We start from the raw sequence: 14,705 nt of genomic DNA, 5'->3' as shown, positions 1-14,705 counted from the left end.
CGAATTTAGAGAAACATATACACAGATGTGTGGTAATAGAAGAATTACGTAAATAAATATACTTCTCTTTCTTGCTATGACCAAAATATCATTGGTTCAAGTAGATGTGCACATTAGCTGCAATAAAGATATATAAATAATTTACTATGCTTGCTGTAAACTAGGACAAGCTATGCATATCAAAATGGCTAAAACTAATTGACCTAATGTACGAGTATCTGATAGTCCCCAATCTTTCTAGGTATACTCCCCTTCAGATTCCCTTCAAAACCAAGTCAATATAAAGATGGCAGAAAAAGCCGAAGAGATAAGATGCAAGAAATGACGGCCAAAAGAGTTGTAGAAAAGCATCTATCCTTATCCATCTACACCGTCACTTATCAATTAAAACTCACCTCCTACACTCTTGGTACTATACACAACCATACCCAGTTCTCCCCATGTATTTATCCACACCAAAAAGACATATTCTAGGCAAAGCTGAATAGTAAGAAGCATTAAGCAGAAGAATTATAGCCGTTGGGATTTTTTGTCTGAAAGTTCCAAAGATCGCGGCACATTGTGCCAAGGTCGGCCTTTGCAAGAAAACCAAGTTCTTTTTGGGCAAGAGTAGGGTCTGCAGTAAGGTCGGGCACATCTCCGGTTCTGCGCACAGAGTGAGTTCTAAACATAGTCGAGAGCTCGAAGATAAACTGTAACGTACCTTTTACCTATAATCTCGTACTGGTAGTCAAAGCCAGTAGCCTTTCTCATTGCTTCAATCATGTTTAGCACACTCATTCCCTTGCCTTTACCCAGATTGTAGGCTCTGAAATATCCGTCCTTTGGGTCAATATTAGAAAAGATGTTGGGCTGCGAAGACGGTGTGGCAAGAGCGTCGAGCGCGAGAACATGACCATCCGCAAGGTCCATAATGTGAAGATAATCTCGAACGCATGTCCCGTCCGGAGTAGGGAAATCTGTTCCAAAAATTTTGAGTTGCGACTTTTCTCTACCGACAGCTATTTGAGCAAGAAGAGGCAAAAGATTTCCAGGTTTACCACGAGGTTCTTCTCCGAGTTTTCCAGAATGATGAGCACCAGCAGGGTTGAAGTATCTTACGCTCACTGCTCTCAATTGTTCTTTGCCATCTTTAGGGGGTACCTTGGTTAAGTCATGGATAATGTCCTCAACCACAGCTTTGGTACGACCATAGACTGACTCTGGCGCAAGAGGAGATGTTTCAGGAATTGGGATAGTTTTGGGGGCACCATATACTGTGGCAGATGAGGAGAACACAAGGTTGGCGGTATTGTATTTAGCCATAGATTCGAAGAGTGATATAGAACCGGCAACATTGACGCGGTAGTATGCTAGGGGGATTTCAGAGCTCTCGCCGACCGCCTTGAGAGCTGCGAGGTGAATAACTGCCCAAATTCCTCCTTGGTTTGCATAAGCATCAAAGACGCTGTCGATGGTAGAGGGATCGCGAAGGTCGGCGTTATGCAAGATTGGCTGAGGTGCGTCTGGTCTGAGTGATTGATGGTGACATTAGCAAGAAAATGGCGAAAAAGCTCCGCAATTGACTAACCCAAGTTCTTCCTGGGCAATCTCTATACACCTCCTCAAAGCCTCTGGATACGCATTGTGACAATTATCTATGACAATGGGTTGATATCTGCCGGTCAAAAGCAAAGATACCACGACATGGGAGCCAATGTAGCCCAACCCGCCTGTTACAATAACGCGCTAAAATCAGATTAGTATATTGCTTGAACGAAAATGATGGAATACATACTTTGAGCTTATTTGTACTGTCAGATGCCATGATTGGGATGGAGATGAAATGAAAAAGAAACGAAGAAAAGAGATATAAAAGTAGAATGATTTTACTGGTAATGGTGGAGGTCCGGGCCGGAAAGAAGTCTATTTATTTACTTTTTTTGCCTTGGTGGAAAAATCCGAAAGTGGCTGTGGACAAAATTCATCTTCAATATATAATTATATGAGCTTGTTGACGACTGTATTTTAAATACCTGAAATCCTGAATGCTTGAAGAAACAATAGCTGTGGAAGAGGTTCTGATTATGGACTGAAGACTTGGAAATTATTTTCTACACTTTCTAATTTAGGCCTAGTAGCGAACGTATCCGGCTGGTCACTATGAATTACAAGGATATGCTTTGAGAAGAGGGTTGCTTTCTTCCTATATCCCAGAGCTGGCTACATCATGTTACTTCCCTAGGATACATCCCACTCAACGAGCTGTATCATTGATGTTCAGCACCACTTCAAGTTACTAACGGTTAGTATTCAGTTTTGCATGTCATCAATTGACGAGAACATACAAAGAGGCAAGTCATTCTGAAGGTGCCTTGTCTTCACATAATTGTACCCAGTTCTTCGATCCATAGATGCCCAACGACGAGAAAACATACAAAGAGGCAAGTCATTCTGAAGGTGCCTTGTCTTCACATAATTGTACCCAGTTCTTCGATCCATAGATGCCCAACGACGAGAAAACATCCGTCATTGGCCATTCCTGTGCCTCAACCTCAATGAAGGTTCTTGTGGACTGTTGAAAACGTCTTCACTACATCTCAGACGAGGTCGCGCTTAGACTATATGAAGTTTGGAAAAAAAATTACAAGCCGACAAGGATGAAACAAAGCATAGAAGATAATGAATGACAGTCTTTTCTCCTGCCATGGGAGACGATTGCCATTTAACGAGTACCATTCATCGTTTCAAATGTTATCTTTTCACTATGTAAATGTCAGCAATGATTCGGCTGCTAGCTTATAAAACAGTACTTGCCTAAGACAAGCATATTCGTTAGATGAGGGAAAGGGATACATACTAGAGTACCAAAGTGAAATACCTCTATTCATCAGAAAACAAAGTTGAGCATATTCATATCTGCTTATGTAGATATCTCCTGTTGCTTAGCCAAAAATCGCTAAAATATTCAGTTACTCTCGACCAACCGTGTCACATCGCCCCAAGAATGAAAGAGTATCATGCAATGATATTTGAAGTCAGAGTTTTAAATCAAGTTAGTTGAATTTGATAACAACTGATATCACATAGAATTGATAAGAATTCGACCATTTTGCACCAATGTGTGCAGTGAGATTCCATTAGTATGTTGAACCGTTTTCACACAGTGCTGGGTTGTTGAGCTCCAGCTGGTGTTTGACCTTCAGATCTACTTGAAATTCTGGCCGATAGTCTTATGCTCCTGAAAAGAGGAAATAAATAGCCAAGGTAAGCGTGTCTGTGTCTTGATGTCAATTGGTGAAAAGAGCAATAGACAGCTCCTCATCACAACAAGGCGGTTCACAGTATGAATTGATCGCTTGTTGATAACAAAAGATGCTATATCTTAGTCTTTTACCCCTTAAAATTAATAGCCTCATGACTACGGCTGTTCCACGTGCCCTCAAGCTCACGTAGAGACATATTACCCAATGATAGGAAGAGATTGATGTCATGACGGCTCCTGCACTACAAAGGTGTAACCCAAACCCCAGTTCCTGAAGGAGGTTTACTCTTCATTCTCAACAACAACAGTCTCAAGCCCCTATGAAATAGATGAGCAAGGCTGACAAGCAACTAAATCCATGCTTAACGATCACTCACCTTGAAACTAGTGACACCCTCAACGACGCTGGCCACAACATACAGCTTCTCTTTGGCGCCCTCGTCGTCGTTTCTCTTTCTCTCGAGTCTGACTCTGATCCTTCGAGGGGGAGATCGGATACCACGAGCCCAGACAGCCTGATTAAGACCAGGAGAGATTCGGACATCATTAACGCCCATAGACTTTTGAGCAAACTTGATGATCTCCTTTATAGCCTTGGGGGACTCTACAATTGTCGTTCAGTGATGTTGAATTGTTGTAAGCAAGTATGGACTAACTCTTTTTGAAGGAAAGGTCATGAACACGCTTGTGAAGGTGAATGGTGTACTCCCTGGTAACGACATCGTGGAGAGCAGATCGGGAGGTTCGGGTCTATTTGCAAGTTAGTAAGGGTTTTCAGTTTCGTTATCCATCGAAACCAGTAGAAGAGCATTCTCCTATGATGATCCGCTAACGACTTTCGCTTCCACAAACAAGTCACCGCGCATATTTTACGCCAGGACATCCAGCATCCGCGATGCAGACAAGGCTAGTCTGACAAAGCCTCGTGCGCATTGCTTCATTCCAACATCTCTTTCGACTCCGACATTCTCTGACAATGATCATAGCGCTCTCCTACATGCTGTCCATATTGATAAGACGTTGCTAACCTTTCGTTCCTTGGTGGGCGCCTGAGAGGGAAATTAGCATGCGTTTCTACGTTCAGACATCATCCGACAAGGAGGCGTATTTCAAGCAAAATAATCCTCTCCTTCCAGATCCCCAATTAGTCTCCAAATTGTCCCTCAGTCCTTTCAACCGCTCGTCTAGCATTTCACATGTTTCGCTTCATAATATAATTGCTGTTTCCAAACTCACCATCTTGACCTCAGTTTTTAAATTTTGACGGTTGAGGGAAAGGGCTTTCGTTGATTTTGGTTCAATCCCATCGGTCGGCTTAGAACGGAACCAAATTGTTAAACCCCGAACTGTTTGGATTTTTCCGCCAAGTGGCACAGTGAAATAACGCCGATTTTAACGGGGGGAATACAGGCACGATCTCTTGTATATTCAAGACTTTTTTGCACGAACTATACAATCTTTTCACCCATACATTTACCCTAACATCATTTCCATAAGCCACATGATTCAAACTGCCTCTCTGATATATATAAGCTTCTTCCTATTCACGTCTTTATATTCATGCACACCAATCAATCAACCATGGCTAATATGACATTCATCTTATATCTTGTATAAATAACTCGTCATGCTGCTTTTACTTCTATTTCATATGATCTTATTATAATTTCTTCGTTTAATCTCAATCTCTTCTAATCACTTGGCTATTTTGGCTTGTACTTCTATCGTTTCGCCAATTTCCCTGCCGCCGGCATCTCTTCTGTATCAGACTTTTTTGGATGGAATTGTACGCATCCAATGGACCGCTCAATTGAGCCTGATGAGTTGCTCCATGATGTAGTTTAATCTTCAGATATTCATATAGGATATTCTTGGATAATGAGCTTTCTTTATCTTAATCTGCGATGCATTAAACTTGATAATTCAAAAATATAACCAAAATAATCGTATCGGGCCACTCGTCTCACACGGATTCCAGTTATAGAACTTTTGATCACTGCTCACACCATGGAATGTGTGCCACATCAGGCAGAGAGATTCATTGCGGCGGTCGAATAACAAGGGAGAAAACTATCTAGGATGATAGACATATGACGATTGAAATAGCAACCAAGGAAACAAGAATAATTGTGATAGCCAAAAGTAATTTTTTTAGTGAGGCAATTTGTGTTCATTATCATATTTATGTTGAGATACAAACTCGTTCGTGCAGCATCTCAGAAAAAAAAAGCATAAAAAGCTAACGTAGTCAAGTTTGTTCCTAGGCTTCTGATTAAAGAGCAAATAGAAGGTGAAAGATATTTAAATATTTCCGTTTTTTAAATTAAAAAAAATGCACAGGCGTCACTGGGGATCGAACCCAGGTTTTTCGGAGGAGAGAAACCACACTTAAACCGCGCTCAAAACCGAACGTCCTAACCGCTGGACGATGTCGCCTTGTATGGTTTGGCCAAGACGATATGTGTGAAATATAATAGAAGTCAGGATTGTCGTTTATCTACCTCCACTTTGATCTTTTACATTTTACAAATCTTTCGGCTTCGTTGTGATTTCTGGCCGGTCTCATCTCTTTTACCTCATCGGAAATAACCTTCAAAATGTCACTCGAAGGAAAGCAGGAATCAATTGGCGCCCAGCTCGAAGAAGAAGATATCGTTGAAATACTGGAGGATGATGAAGAAGGAAGTGATGTCCCAATGTACGAGGACGATGACAACAAGGAATACGATGTAGAAATTGTAATAGGAGAGCCGGAGTCTGGACAGGATAACGGAATGATGGAAGAGGAAGACAAAGAGGGAATACAAAGAGAAGATAATTCTTGGGGTGTCAATGGTGAATCGCATTTGACAAAAAGTCTGGCTATTATTGATGATTAAATAGCTTTGCACAACCAGCAACAATCAATATTCGCGATTTCTCTTCACCCTCATTTTCCGAATCCTCCACTTGCAATTACTGGAGGTGAAGACGATGTAGGCTTCATTTTTTGCCCACTTCCATTAGATACAGAATCGCCTCAAAAAGACTTCTCTGCAGACACCTTTCCTCCTATTGTATTGACGGGTCATACTGACTCTGTTGTGGCCGTTGGCTTTAGCTTTGATGGCGAATTTGCGGCCACTGGTGGTATGGATGGCAAAATTCTTATCTGGCAAAGGTTAAAGATCAACGGTTCTACTTCAGTAGGTGTCGACGAGTGGAAAAGTTGGAGTAACATCAAGGAACTAGAGACAGGATCTGAAATTACAGTGAGTAGTTTATGAGACTTCTTCAAACATACTCATGTACTCTAGTGGTTACAATGGCATCCAAAGGGCAACGTAATCGCTGCTGGCTGTGAAGATGCCACAGTTTGGTTATGGAACTGTATGTCTTGCATCTGTACTAAAGCCATACTGATTTGGACTAGTGCCCAATGGTAACATCACCAACGTTCTAATTTCTCATACTATGTCCTGTACTTCAGGCTTGTTCCCGCCTCCTACAGGTCGTCAACTCCTTACTACTTCGATAGATTCCACTTTATGTCTCTGGGACCCTCGCGATACAACACCTGTTTGGAAATCTTCAATATTTGTTTCAAGCAATTCTCCTGAAATTGACCCTTCTCAACATGGTATAACTGCCCTTTCTGTCTCTCCCAATGGCCAAATCGCTGCGGTCGGCTCAAGTGGTGGACAAGTGAAATTAGTCAACTTGACAAAAGGAGACACATTAGCAACCAAATTTACGGGGCATGCTGAGGGCGAGAGTATAGAAGCTCTTGCCTTTGTAGACTTGCTTAATGGTGCTGCAGGAGGCAACAAGGGCGTGGTTCTTGTTAGCGGCGCAACAGATGGTAGATCATTCGTCTGGGACGTTGCTACTGGCCGAATGCGGGCCCAATTTCAACATGATGAGCCTATTACCGCTCTTGTCGCTCATCCTTACCCCCAGCTCCACCTTGTAACCACAGCGTCAGCCGATGGTACCTTAAAGACATGGGATATCAGGACGGGAGATCTCGTAGATAAGCATGTGGGGCATACGGGTGTTGTCAACGGTGTCACAGTTGCGCCTGTTGAAGGAGGGAAAGTCGTAATCAGTGCAGGCGATGAGGGCGTCAGTTTAGTATGGAGAATGTAGACACTTTACTGATTCCTCCTGTTGATATATACATTGTTAGAAGCTGCAAAGGCTTTTATGCGTCAGCTTATAGATATTTCTGTGCAACAAAAAAGTACTGATCTGTAATGTATGTTCTGTCAGTAGAATTAACTTGTAAGGACCATCATCTTGGCCAAGTTGAGCATCTAATTTGTATCCCGAAAAATGTTGATAATTGCATTTCTATAAGCCTGATGCGTTGGTAATGAGAGGTGTTAGTACACTGTAGAGATTATTAAGCATTCAGGGTTGATTTTTGGCTTTCACGATTGACGCCCAGAGAGGTAGACTGATATAAAGAATTCATTTTATCTTACCTTTATAGTTACATATATAACACTTTGCTAACATTATTGCAATAACTGGTCGTCGGTGGCATAGCCGTTTCGTTGGTGCAGTGGTAGCATGCCCTCTTAGGGTTCTGGCGTTCTCTCGCTTCAGAGCTTTGGGGGTGGTCCTCGGTTCAATCCCGGGACGAGACCATGATTTTTTTTGTAATTTTTAATTTTATTTTCCACATTGATTTCTTCGAATAAGACTTTTATTCTTCATCATAATCTTGCGCAAAATATGCCTTCTATACCAGAAACCTTCTCATTCTCCATTGTTCATGTGAAACTACATTCTCTCTACAATCTTATATTAAATACAGACAATATTTATTGCAGCAAATTGTAGTCGGAAAGAAGACCACTATTGAGCATGACTTAGAGACGCTGATCATAATAGTTTGAAAAAGACCGATTTCAGTCAAACCCATGAAGCCTTCACCAACGTCTCTAAACAGCTTTGTGTACAGTCGAATTGTCTCACTATATTGCTGTTGCAATGGTTCAGTATTATGGCTTTGTCAGGAATAGAATGGATTCCCGGGCTTTGGACGGAAGGCCTTGGGACGAGAGATACTGGGACAAGATGTATCTGTCTGAAAAACAAGAAGACAGCCATCAAGATTCATTCTCTAGGGAGCTATCAACAGTAGGTTCTTCCTTATATCTACTCCGGTTTGGCTCGTCTCTGCTACATCCAGGTTGCTTCAACCGTATCCATTTACCGCCCATACCTGTTGTCCTCAGCTCTTCTGACATTTCTCTGCCATGACCCCGACACATAAGCGGAAATCTATACATATTTTTGTTGCTTGGATTTTTCGTCCTTAATCCATCGGACACGTTATGGATAAAGCATGAGTATAAACCTTCTGCTAATTAAATAAGAGTGGCTTAAAGATTTCATAGGCACAATAGATCTCCAGCTCGAAATAACTTATGGCTCTTTGACATATCGCAGAGATGATACAAAATGATTTTGACAGATATACAAGAGTGGTGCAGTACACGGAGGCCATGTATATTTCATGGCGCTCAATAGAGAAGCCTAAGTAGCATTGTAATAATTTTGTGAGCGTGTGAAGGGTATTGAGTGATGTCCAACATTGAATGCTATCATAAGGGAAAGTTGAATAAATTAAGGCATCCCATATTGTGATGGACTAAACCGAGACTGGTTACTCTTTAGCCTGCGCAAAGCGGTAATGAGAACCAGAGGGAAGAATATGTCTATATATATGTAAACTAACTGCAGCTTTAGGGATGTAAATCATGTGTGATACGGAGTATATATAATAATGTTTCTCCAAAACATTGTCCTCGATACATTTCCTTGGCACTCAGCATGTTGTTCTCGATATCCCTATCTGTCAGGACACTCAACTCGTGTATCCTGTTGAAGATGGTGACTCACCTATATTGGATGGTTGAAGGATAATGATATATAAAGAGTAGATTCATTCCATAGATTCTCTAGGGAATGAATATTAATTAGCTGTCTTAAGAGTTACTTATTATAAGTCGTCCCAAGGAAGCCCCCCAGAACACCCCAATTGTGACACTATCACACTCTGTAATAGATGAGCAAAGGCTATATGCGTCAACTAAATCACAGCAAACAAACGATGATTGAAACCAGTTCTTTTATTTTGTTGAATTCATATCCCTACTATGCTTGGATGTAGTTTATAACACCATTTACAATACATTTTATGCAGATCAACATAGACATCTGCTTCGGCAAAAACGATATCGCTTATGATTATAATCGCATCAAAACTTGATTTTTAAGGAACAGAAGTATCTATCGGCTCTAAGTAAACTTCTTTTAATCGCCGATGATCCAACCTTCTATAAGACCGATTTTTGGTTCCGCTGCCCCTGCCTCCGGTCGCCACGGTTGTAAAACCTTCAATTGTTAAAACGCCTGCCGACTTAACCCTCAAGTCTCGTTACTATCCGCAAAAATGGCCCAGCGAGTCACTCTTCGCAAGCGTCAGCCTTACAACACTACCTCAAACAGGAGGAGAGTTGTAAAGACACCTGGCGGCAAATTGGTTGTTCACCACCTCAAGAAAATTGCTGTGAGTTTTGAACAACTATTCGCGATATTTCAATCAGAGAGGAGGTTATGAACTGTTATGCGGAGGTTAGAATATTATCAGCACATGCAAGGTTTGGGCATTGAGGGAGGACCATGCAAATTCAGAAGCTGAAAATAGAGAAATGCTGATTAAACATCATGTATAGTCTGCTCCTAAATGTGGTGACTGTGGTCTCGCTCTTCCTGGTGTACGTGTATCGCTCTGTTTCTCGCTCCTCCGATGCTTATCTTTTTTTAGATTCCCGTTCTGCGACCCCGTCAATGTTGGTGAAATATTCATAAACAACGCAAAATTGTGGACAGAATAGAAGGCTGACGTCGAAATTGCAGACGCTACTCTTTCCAAGCGCCAAAAGACTGTCAACCGGGCTTACGGTGGCTCTGTCTGTGCTCCTTGCGTCAAGCAGAGGTAGGATTCGTAACTATTTGAACAAAAAACTGGGCTAATCACAGGATATCGACGTATCTATCCATCAATCCGTACTTTTACACATACGATCTTTCTGCTATTGGATATCAAATGATTATTATCTTCATCGCAACAGGGTCACCCGAGCTTTCTTGATTGAGGAGGCCACCATTGTCAAGAGGATGCTCAAGGAGAAGACTGCTGGTAGGAAGTAGATTATCTCTCAGGGGCAAGGGACGAGAGATGTATCATTTCAGCATGACTTTTTCTCAAGGCATGGTGGCTTATAACCATCTTTTCCATCAACACTTGAGAGCGATGCAGCAGCAGTGAGAGAGAGATCAAGAGTCAATTGTCATCTCGTTGGTAGCGACTATTGGAGAATATGATATTTTAGGTGAAGCAATGGTCATGATCTGGTCACGATAAGCTTTATAAACAAGACATTACAACAGTTGGTATTTGAGCAAGCAGTTTTTGCCTCAACTTATATACTGTGGATCCAAGCACGGGATAATTTTTATTGTAACCCAAGTTAAGGCATACATATGCCTGCACACCATGTGATATGCTCCAATCAGACGGTGATTGATACTAATGATGGTGGGCAATTCAAGTGCCAATTATCTAATTGTTTGTATTATCAGATAACGTCTATCTAATCACATCAATTGTCTACTAGTAACTTGATCAATTGAGATTTATCAATGACCTTTTGTTTTTGTATTTTTCTACACATCTTTCATTTGCACAAATAGCAATGTACATAATCCGTTCAGAACCTCTCATTGACATTGATAAAATAAGGATATGAATCAGTCATGTTATGTAACAGAGCGCTTCTATAGTTGGCATTGATGACTACAAATATTTATTCTCGACTTCCTGCCTCACTCTTCCCAGCACTAATACTTCATTACTCTCTTTACCGTATTGTGTCTCCATTTGTCTACCAGCGCCCATCTCCAAGGTTTCAACCAGATACCATTTTGGAAATTTGTCATTGGCATATGAAATTCCTTCGGCAGCAGGCCGTGAATGAATCGTCTTCATTCTCCATGAGGTGGTTGAGAGAAAGGGTGAAAGAGAAGGGGATGAAATAGCATAGAACGCCGAATATTCTGCCAATCCGTTTGTAGGTTGAATGATATGCGGCGAAGGTAGCCATGAGTTGGCTGCCAAGAGCAAGAATCGGGTATAATTTTCTGTATTAATTCAATATAACATAGATCCCACAAAACAGCCGGAATCAAACTCACCAGTTCCATACTGAGTTCCTTCACATAAGACTTCAAGCTCATTCGGATACAAGCTCACAACAGCTTTTGAACAAATAGCGGCTCCTGTCTGTTCGGAATCCTTCTGTAACAGACTGACAGCAGCACCAGCCGTTGATGACCACTTTTCGAGCTTTGCATTTGGCAAATACTTTCTCAGAAAGTGAGCAGATTGTCCTAAAGCTTGTTCGTGGCTCCTGACAAAAGCGATATGAGACATTATAGTGCCCTTCAGACCAACTAGACAGTGCCGTATCGGTAAGACCAGATCCTTGATAATTGAGCGTTGGGGAGTCCTGTCTGATGGGCTCGCAACTGAAGTAGAGTTCAAGACGGAGAGCAAAGAGTCAAGAGTCTCTAGTACACTTCCCTGGAGCGTATTCTCGAGAGGTAAGGCTATTAGAGGTGCGGAGTGATTGTACACATCTATAACTTTTCAGTTTTGCGAGGAACAAAGATAGAAATCAAAACAATACCAGTAATAGTGGAACACGGCACTAGGTCGATGGGATAATGGTATGCCGAGGCGAAAGCCTGAGCTGCCTGTTCACCATAAGTACCTGGTGGCCCGAGAAAAGCCATCTGTATGGGGGCAGTTTCTGTCTCTTCTGGCCGAGGTTCCATGTCGAAAAATGGCTGTTTTCATGGCATGCATAAAAGAATACATATATTGAGGGAGATAAAAAAAGATTTTGATCCCAAAAACACGATAATCATAAACCCCTTTGGCAAGTGCCACATCCTGTGATTCAAAAAAGATTCCGAAAAGCCGCACCAAATTCCCTCCTACCTGCCCTGTTGCCGATTTTGCTTTTGCTGCAATTTCGTCAAATTCTCTTTTCTTAGCCATCAAATATTTCAAAATGGGTAAGGTCCACGGTTCCCTCGCTCGTGCAGGTAAAGTCAAGTCTCAAGTGAGTTCTGGCATTGGTTGTGTGTTGCACAGAGCATATCTGATGATAAATGTATAGACCCCCAAGGTTGAGCCTCAGGAGAAGAAGAAGCAGCCCAAAGGACGAGCCAGTGAGTAGATATCTGCCAAGGCGCCACGCCAGTATCACAACAGCAAGCAGCAAAGCGGAGCAGAAGATCAAGTTTGAAATGCTTTGAGGAGAGCAATATCAATGGCTTCTGGACAACCGGCACTGGCGTGGCGGTAAAAAGGACTTGGACGACTGGAAATTGGGAACTAATTCAATTGCAATTCTACAGTGAAGAGGTTGCAATATACCAGGCGATTCGTTAACGTTACTGTTGCTCCTGGTGGCAAACGAAGGATGTAAGTGTTTATTCAATTTGATTTTCCCTCTGCATCCACATCGCGCCCATCACAGCTCGCATTATGGCGTGCAATGATGATACACAAATCAAGCATAGTTCACTCTGATTCAAGCATGAACGACGCAAATCTAGAAATTAGTCTTTCGCTCCTATCTGATTTCGTTTCTTTCTTTTCGTTATTTAGAACAAACCATATGGAATCAAAGTGTCTGACTTTTGTTTTTAACAGGAACCAGCAGCCCGTCGGAAAGTCCGGTTAAGAGAAGCATCACTAGATCTTTTGGATTGGATGTATCATTTTACTTCGTGATTGCACTATATCCGTCGCCATTCTTGCTCAAGCGGATGTGAGGAGCAAGCATATTGGAACCCGATTGAGCAGCGCCTCTGTTACACCGGTACACAAGAACTTTTATTCACCCAATTTGCTCAAAATTCAACCATATATCTTCCACTGTACAATCAAGGACAGTTGGATGTCTGTGGAAGTTCAAGTAATGAAGATAGACTCACAGTTCACCGTCTTGAAATACGACTTTGCTTGCTCGCAAAGTCTACCTTGAAAAAACATGTGGTATGGTATGAGTCTTGTTATGGTTATCGTCCACCCTTTTCAGCTCACCTATCTCAATATCATACCCTCATCCGTTCATCGAATCGACACATTAACAAGCCACGTTTCAAGATACTTATCAAGATCCAAGCCTGTATGACCAAATATATCCGCATCCTCGTCTTCTGCATATGTCGTCCCCCTACATTTCCTATAAAAGGATTTATGTCTTTTACTTGAGCTCTGTTTACTATCCCATACTGATTAGGCATCAAGAAGTTGTGGCGTTGGCTGAGTCTTTTTTTTTTTTGAACTCCGCTAATTCATTTTCAATGGCAGTCAATATACAACCCATGAATTTACCTAAAAGTTCTTTGGTTTTATAAGGCTCGATTTTTTCTTAATCTGGTCCAAGGAATTTTGACATCTTGTTGCCCTCACTACAATCTCTGATACGGTTAATATAAAACTTGATTGCTTTTACAACCTTTCAATCTTCTAGATTACTTTGCTGGTATTCCAAGAAAGTAGTCTGGATTCGGTTTTCTCTATCATCTGCCATAGTGGAACAATCACCCTGTTTGGGTCTTTTGTTAGATCAAGCGTCTTTGATTTTTTTGTTGTGTTCATCACTAGATGCTTGACAGTAAAATGATCTGGACAATATCTACAAAACTCGTTTCAGAGCGAATCGTTGGCACACCCCCAACTATATACATTCCCCTTTAAGTTCAAGAGGAATGATGGTAGAGACATTCAACATCACATCAAAAGCTCAAAAGATTCAATTGAATGATGCAAAGTGTATCAAACAACCGGGTTTATTCAGGAAACATAGATTTGAATAAACAACAGGCCAGGCTGGAGCAAAGATGATTTTGCGATGAGATGTCAATCAAAGATGTGGTTCTGTTGGTCAAGATGTTCAAGTTTTGTTATGTGGCCATATACACCTTTAACCTGGCACAGGATCAAGCCACCACTCAGAGGTAGACTTTGTTGGGATAAGTGGTCCAATGGTGTGTAAGGTATGTAAAAGTAAAAGAGTTGTAACTAGTTAATTTCATGTCACAGAGAAGAATTTACTTTGAAGCTTTCGCTAATTATTTTACTCTACTTTTACATGCTATTTATACTTGGTGAAGTATTTTTTATCTTCAACTTGACTTCAACAAACCTTTGGCAGACCTGATTGTTGTACTGTGGGCCTACAATCATCATTGAGGCGAAGACTGGTTCTGACAGGGAGTATAGGCAATAAATAATAATGCAACTCCAATTACATTGTGACCTTTTGGTTCAGAACGTGGATGGTAATTATTGGTATTTTTCATGACATAAACCAATCTGTGAATGATC

At 41.4% G+C, this 14,705-nt stretch overlaps 6 protein-coding genes across 6 annotated transcripts; 3 read left to right on the top strand and 3 right to left on the bottom strand.

The window, feature by feature from the left end:
• Positions 1–497: 497 nt before the first annotated feature.
• On the bottom strand, positions 498–1,807 carry L203_104770 (UDP-glucose 4-epimerase GalE; the record flags this gene model as incomplete). Its single annotated transcript, XM_066214148.1, has 4 exons — positions 498–645; positions 704–1,510; positions 1,571–1,728; positions 1,778–1,807. 4 exons carry the CDS (start codon positions 1,805–1,807, stop codon positions 498–500), a joined length of 1,143 nt encoding a protein of 380 aa, XP_066070245.1.
• Positions 1,808–3,526: 1,719 nt separating this feature from the next.
• Positions 3,527–4,483, bottom strand: L203_104769 (uncharacterized protein; the record flags this gene model as incomplete). The annotated part of the gene is made up of 5 exons (XM_066214147.1): positions 3,527–3,562; positions 3,622–3,848; positions 3,901–3,994; positions 4,273–4,293; positions 4,481–4,483. The coding sequence occupies 5 exons, from the start codon at positions 4,481–4,483 to the stop codon at positions 3,527–3,529; spliced, it is 381 nt and encodes a 126-aa protein (XP_066070244.1).
• A 1,358-nt stretch (positions 4,484–5,841) lies between these two features.
• L203_104768 (uncharacterized protein) lies at positions 5,842–7,372 on the top strand (the record flags this gene model as incomplete). The annotated part of the gene is made up of 4 exons (XM_066214146.1): positions 5,842–6,079; positions 6,128–6,495; positions 6,541–6,613; positions 6,657–7,372. The coding sequence occupies 4 exons, from the start codon at positions 5,842–5,844 to the stop codon at positions 7,370–7,372; spliced, it is 1,395 nt and encodes a 464-aa protein (XP_066070243.1).
• A 2,317-nt stretch (positions 7,373–9,689) lies between these two features.
• L203_104767 (uncharacterized protein) lies at positions 9,690–10,450 on the top strand (the record flags this gene model as incomplete). Its single annotated transcript, XM_066214145.1, has 5 exons — positions 9,690–9,806; positions 9,973–10,014; positions 10,065–10,089; positions 10,157–10,235; positions 10,372–10,450. The coding sequence occupies 5 exons, from the start codon at positions 9,690–9,692 to the stop codon at positions 10,448–10,450; spliced, it is 342 nt and encodes a 113-aa protein (XP_066070242.1).
• A 646-nt stretch (positions 10,451–11,096) lies between these two features.
• On the bottom strand, positions 11,097–12,136 carry L203_104766 (uncharacterized protein; the record flags this gene model as incomplete). Its single annotated transcript, XM_066214144.1, has 3 exons — positions 11,097–11,440; positions 11,495–11,938; positions 11,989–12,136. 3 exons carry the CDS (start codon positions 12,134–12,136, stop codon positions 11,097–11,099), a joined length of 936 nt encoding a protein of 311 aa, XP_066070241.1.
• Positions 12,137–12,375: 239 nt separating this feature from the next.
• Positions 12,376–13,053, top strand: L203_104765 (40S ribosomal protein S30; the record flags this gene model as incomplete). The annotated part of the gene is made up of 4 exons (XM_066214143.1): positions 12,376–12,426; positions 12,484–12,535; positions 12,725–12,791; positions 13,023–13,053. The coding sequence occupies 4 exons, from the start codon at positions 12,376–12,378 to the stop codon at positions 13,051–13,053; spliced, it is 201 nt and encodes a 66-aa protein (XP_066070240.1).
• Between the last annotated feature and the right edge of the window lie 1,652 nt (positions 13,054–14,705).

The sequence above is a fragment of the Cryptococcus depauperatus genome, chromosome 6 (genome assembly GCF_001720195.1).
Source record: "Cryptococcus depauperatus CBS 7841 chromosome 6, complete sequence".
Lineage (NCBI taxonomy): Eukaryota > Fungi > Basidiomycota > Tremellomycetes > Tremellales > Cryptococcaceae > Cryptococcus > Cryptococcus depauperatus.
The sequence above is the reverse complement of the archived record's forward strand: the minus strand, read 5'-3'. Positions and strand labels throughout refer to the sequence as shown.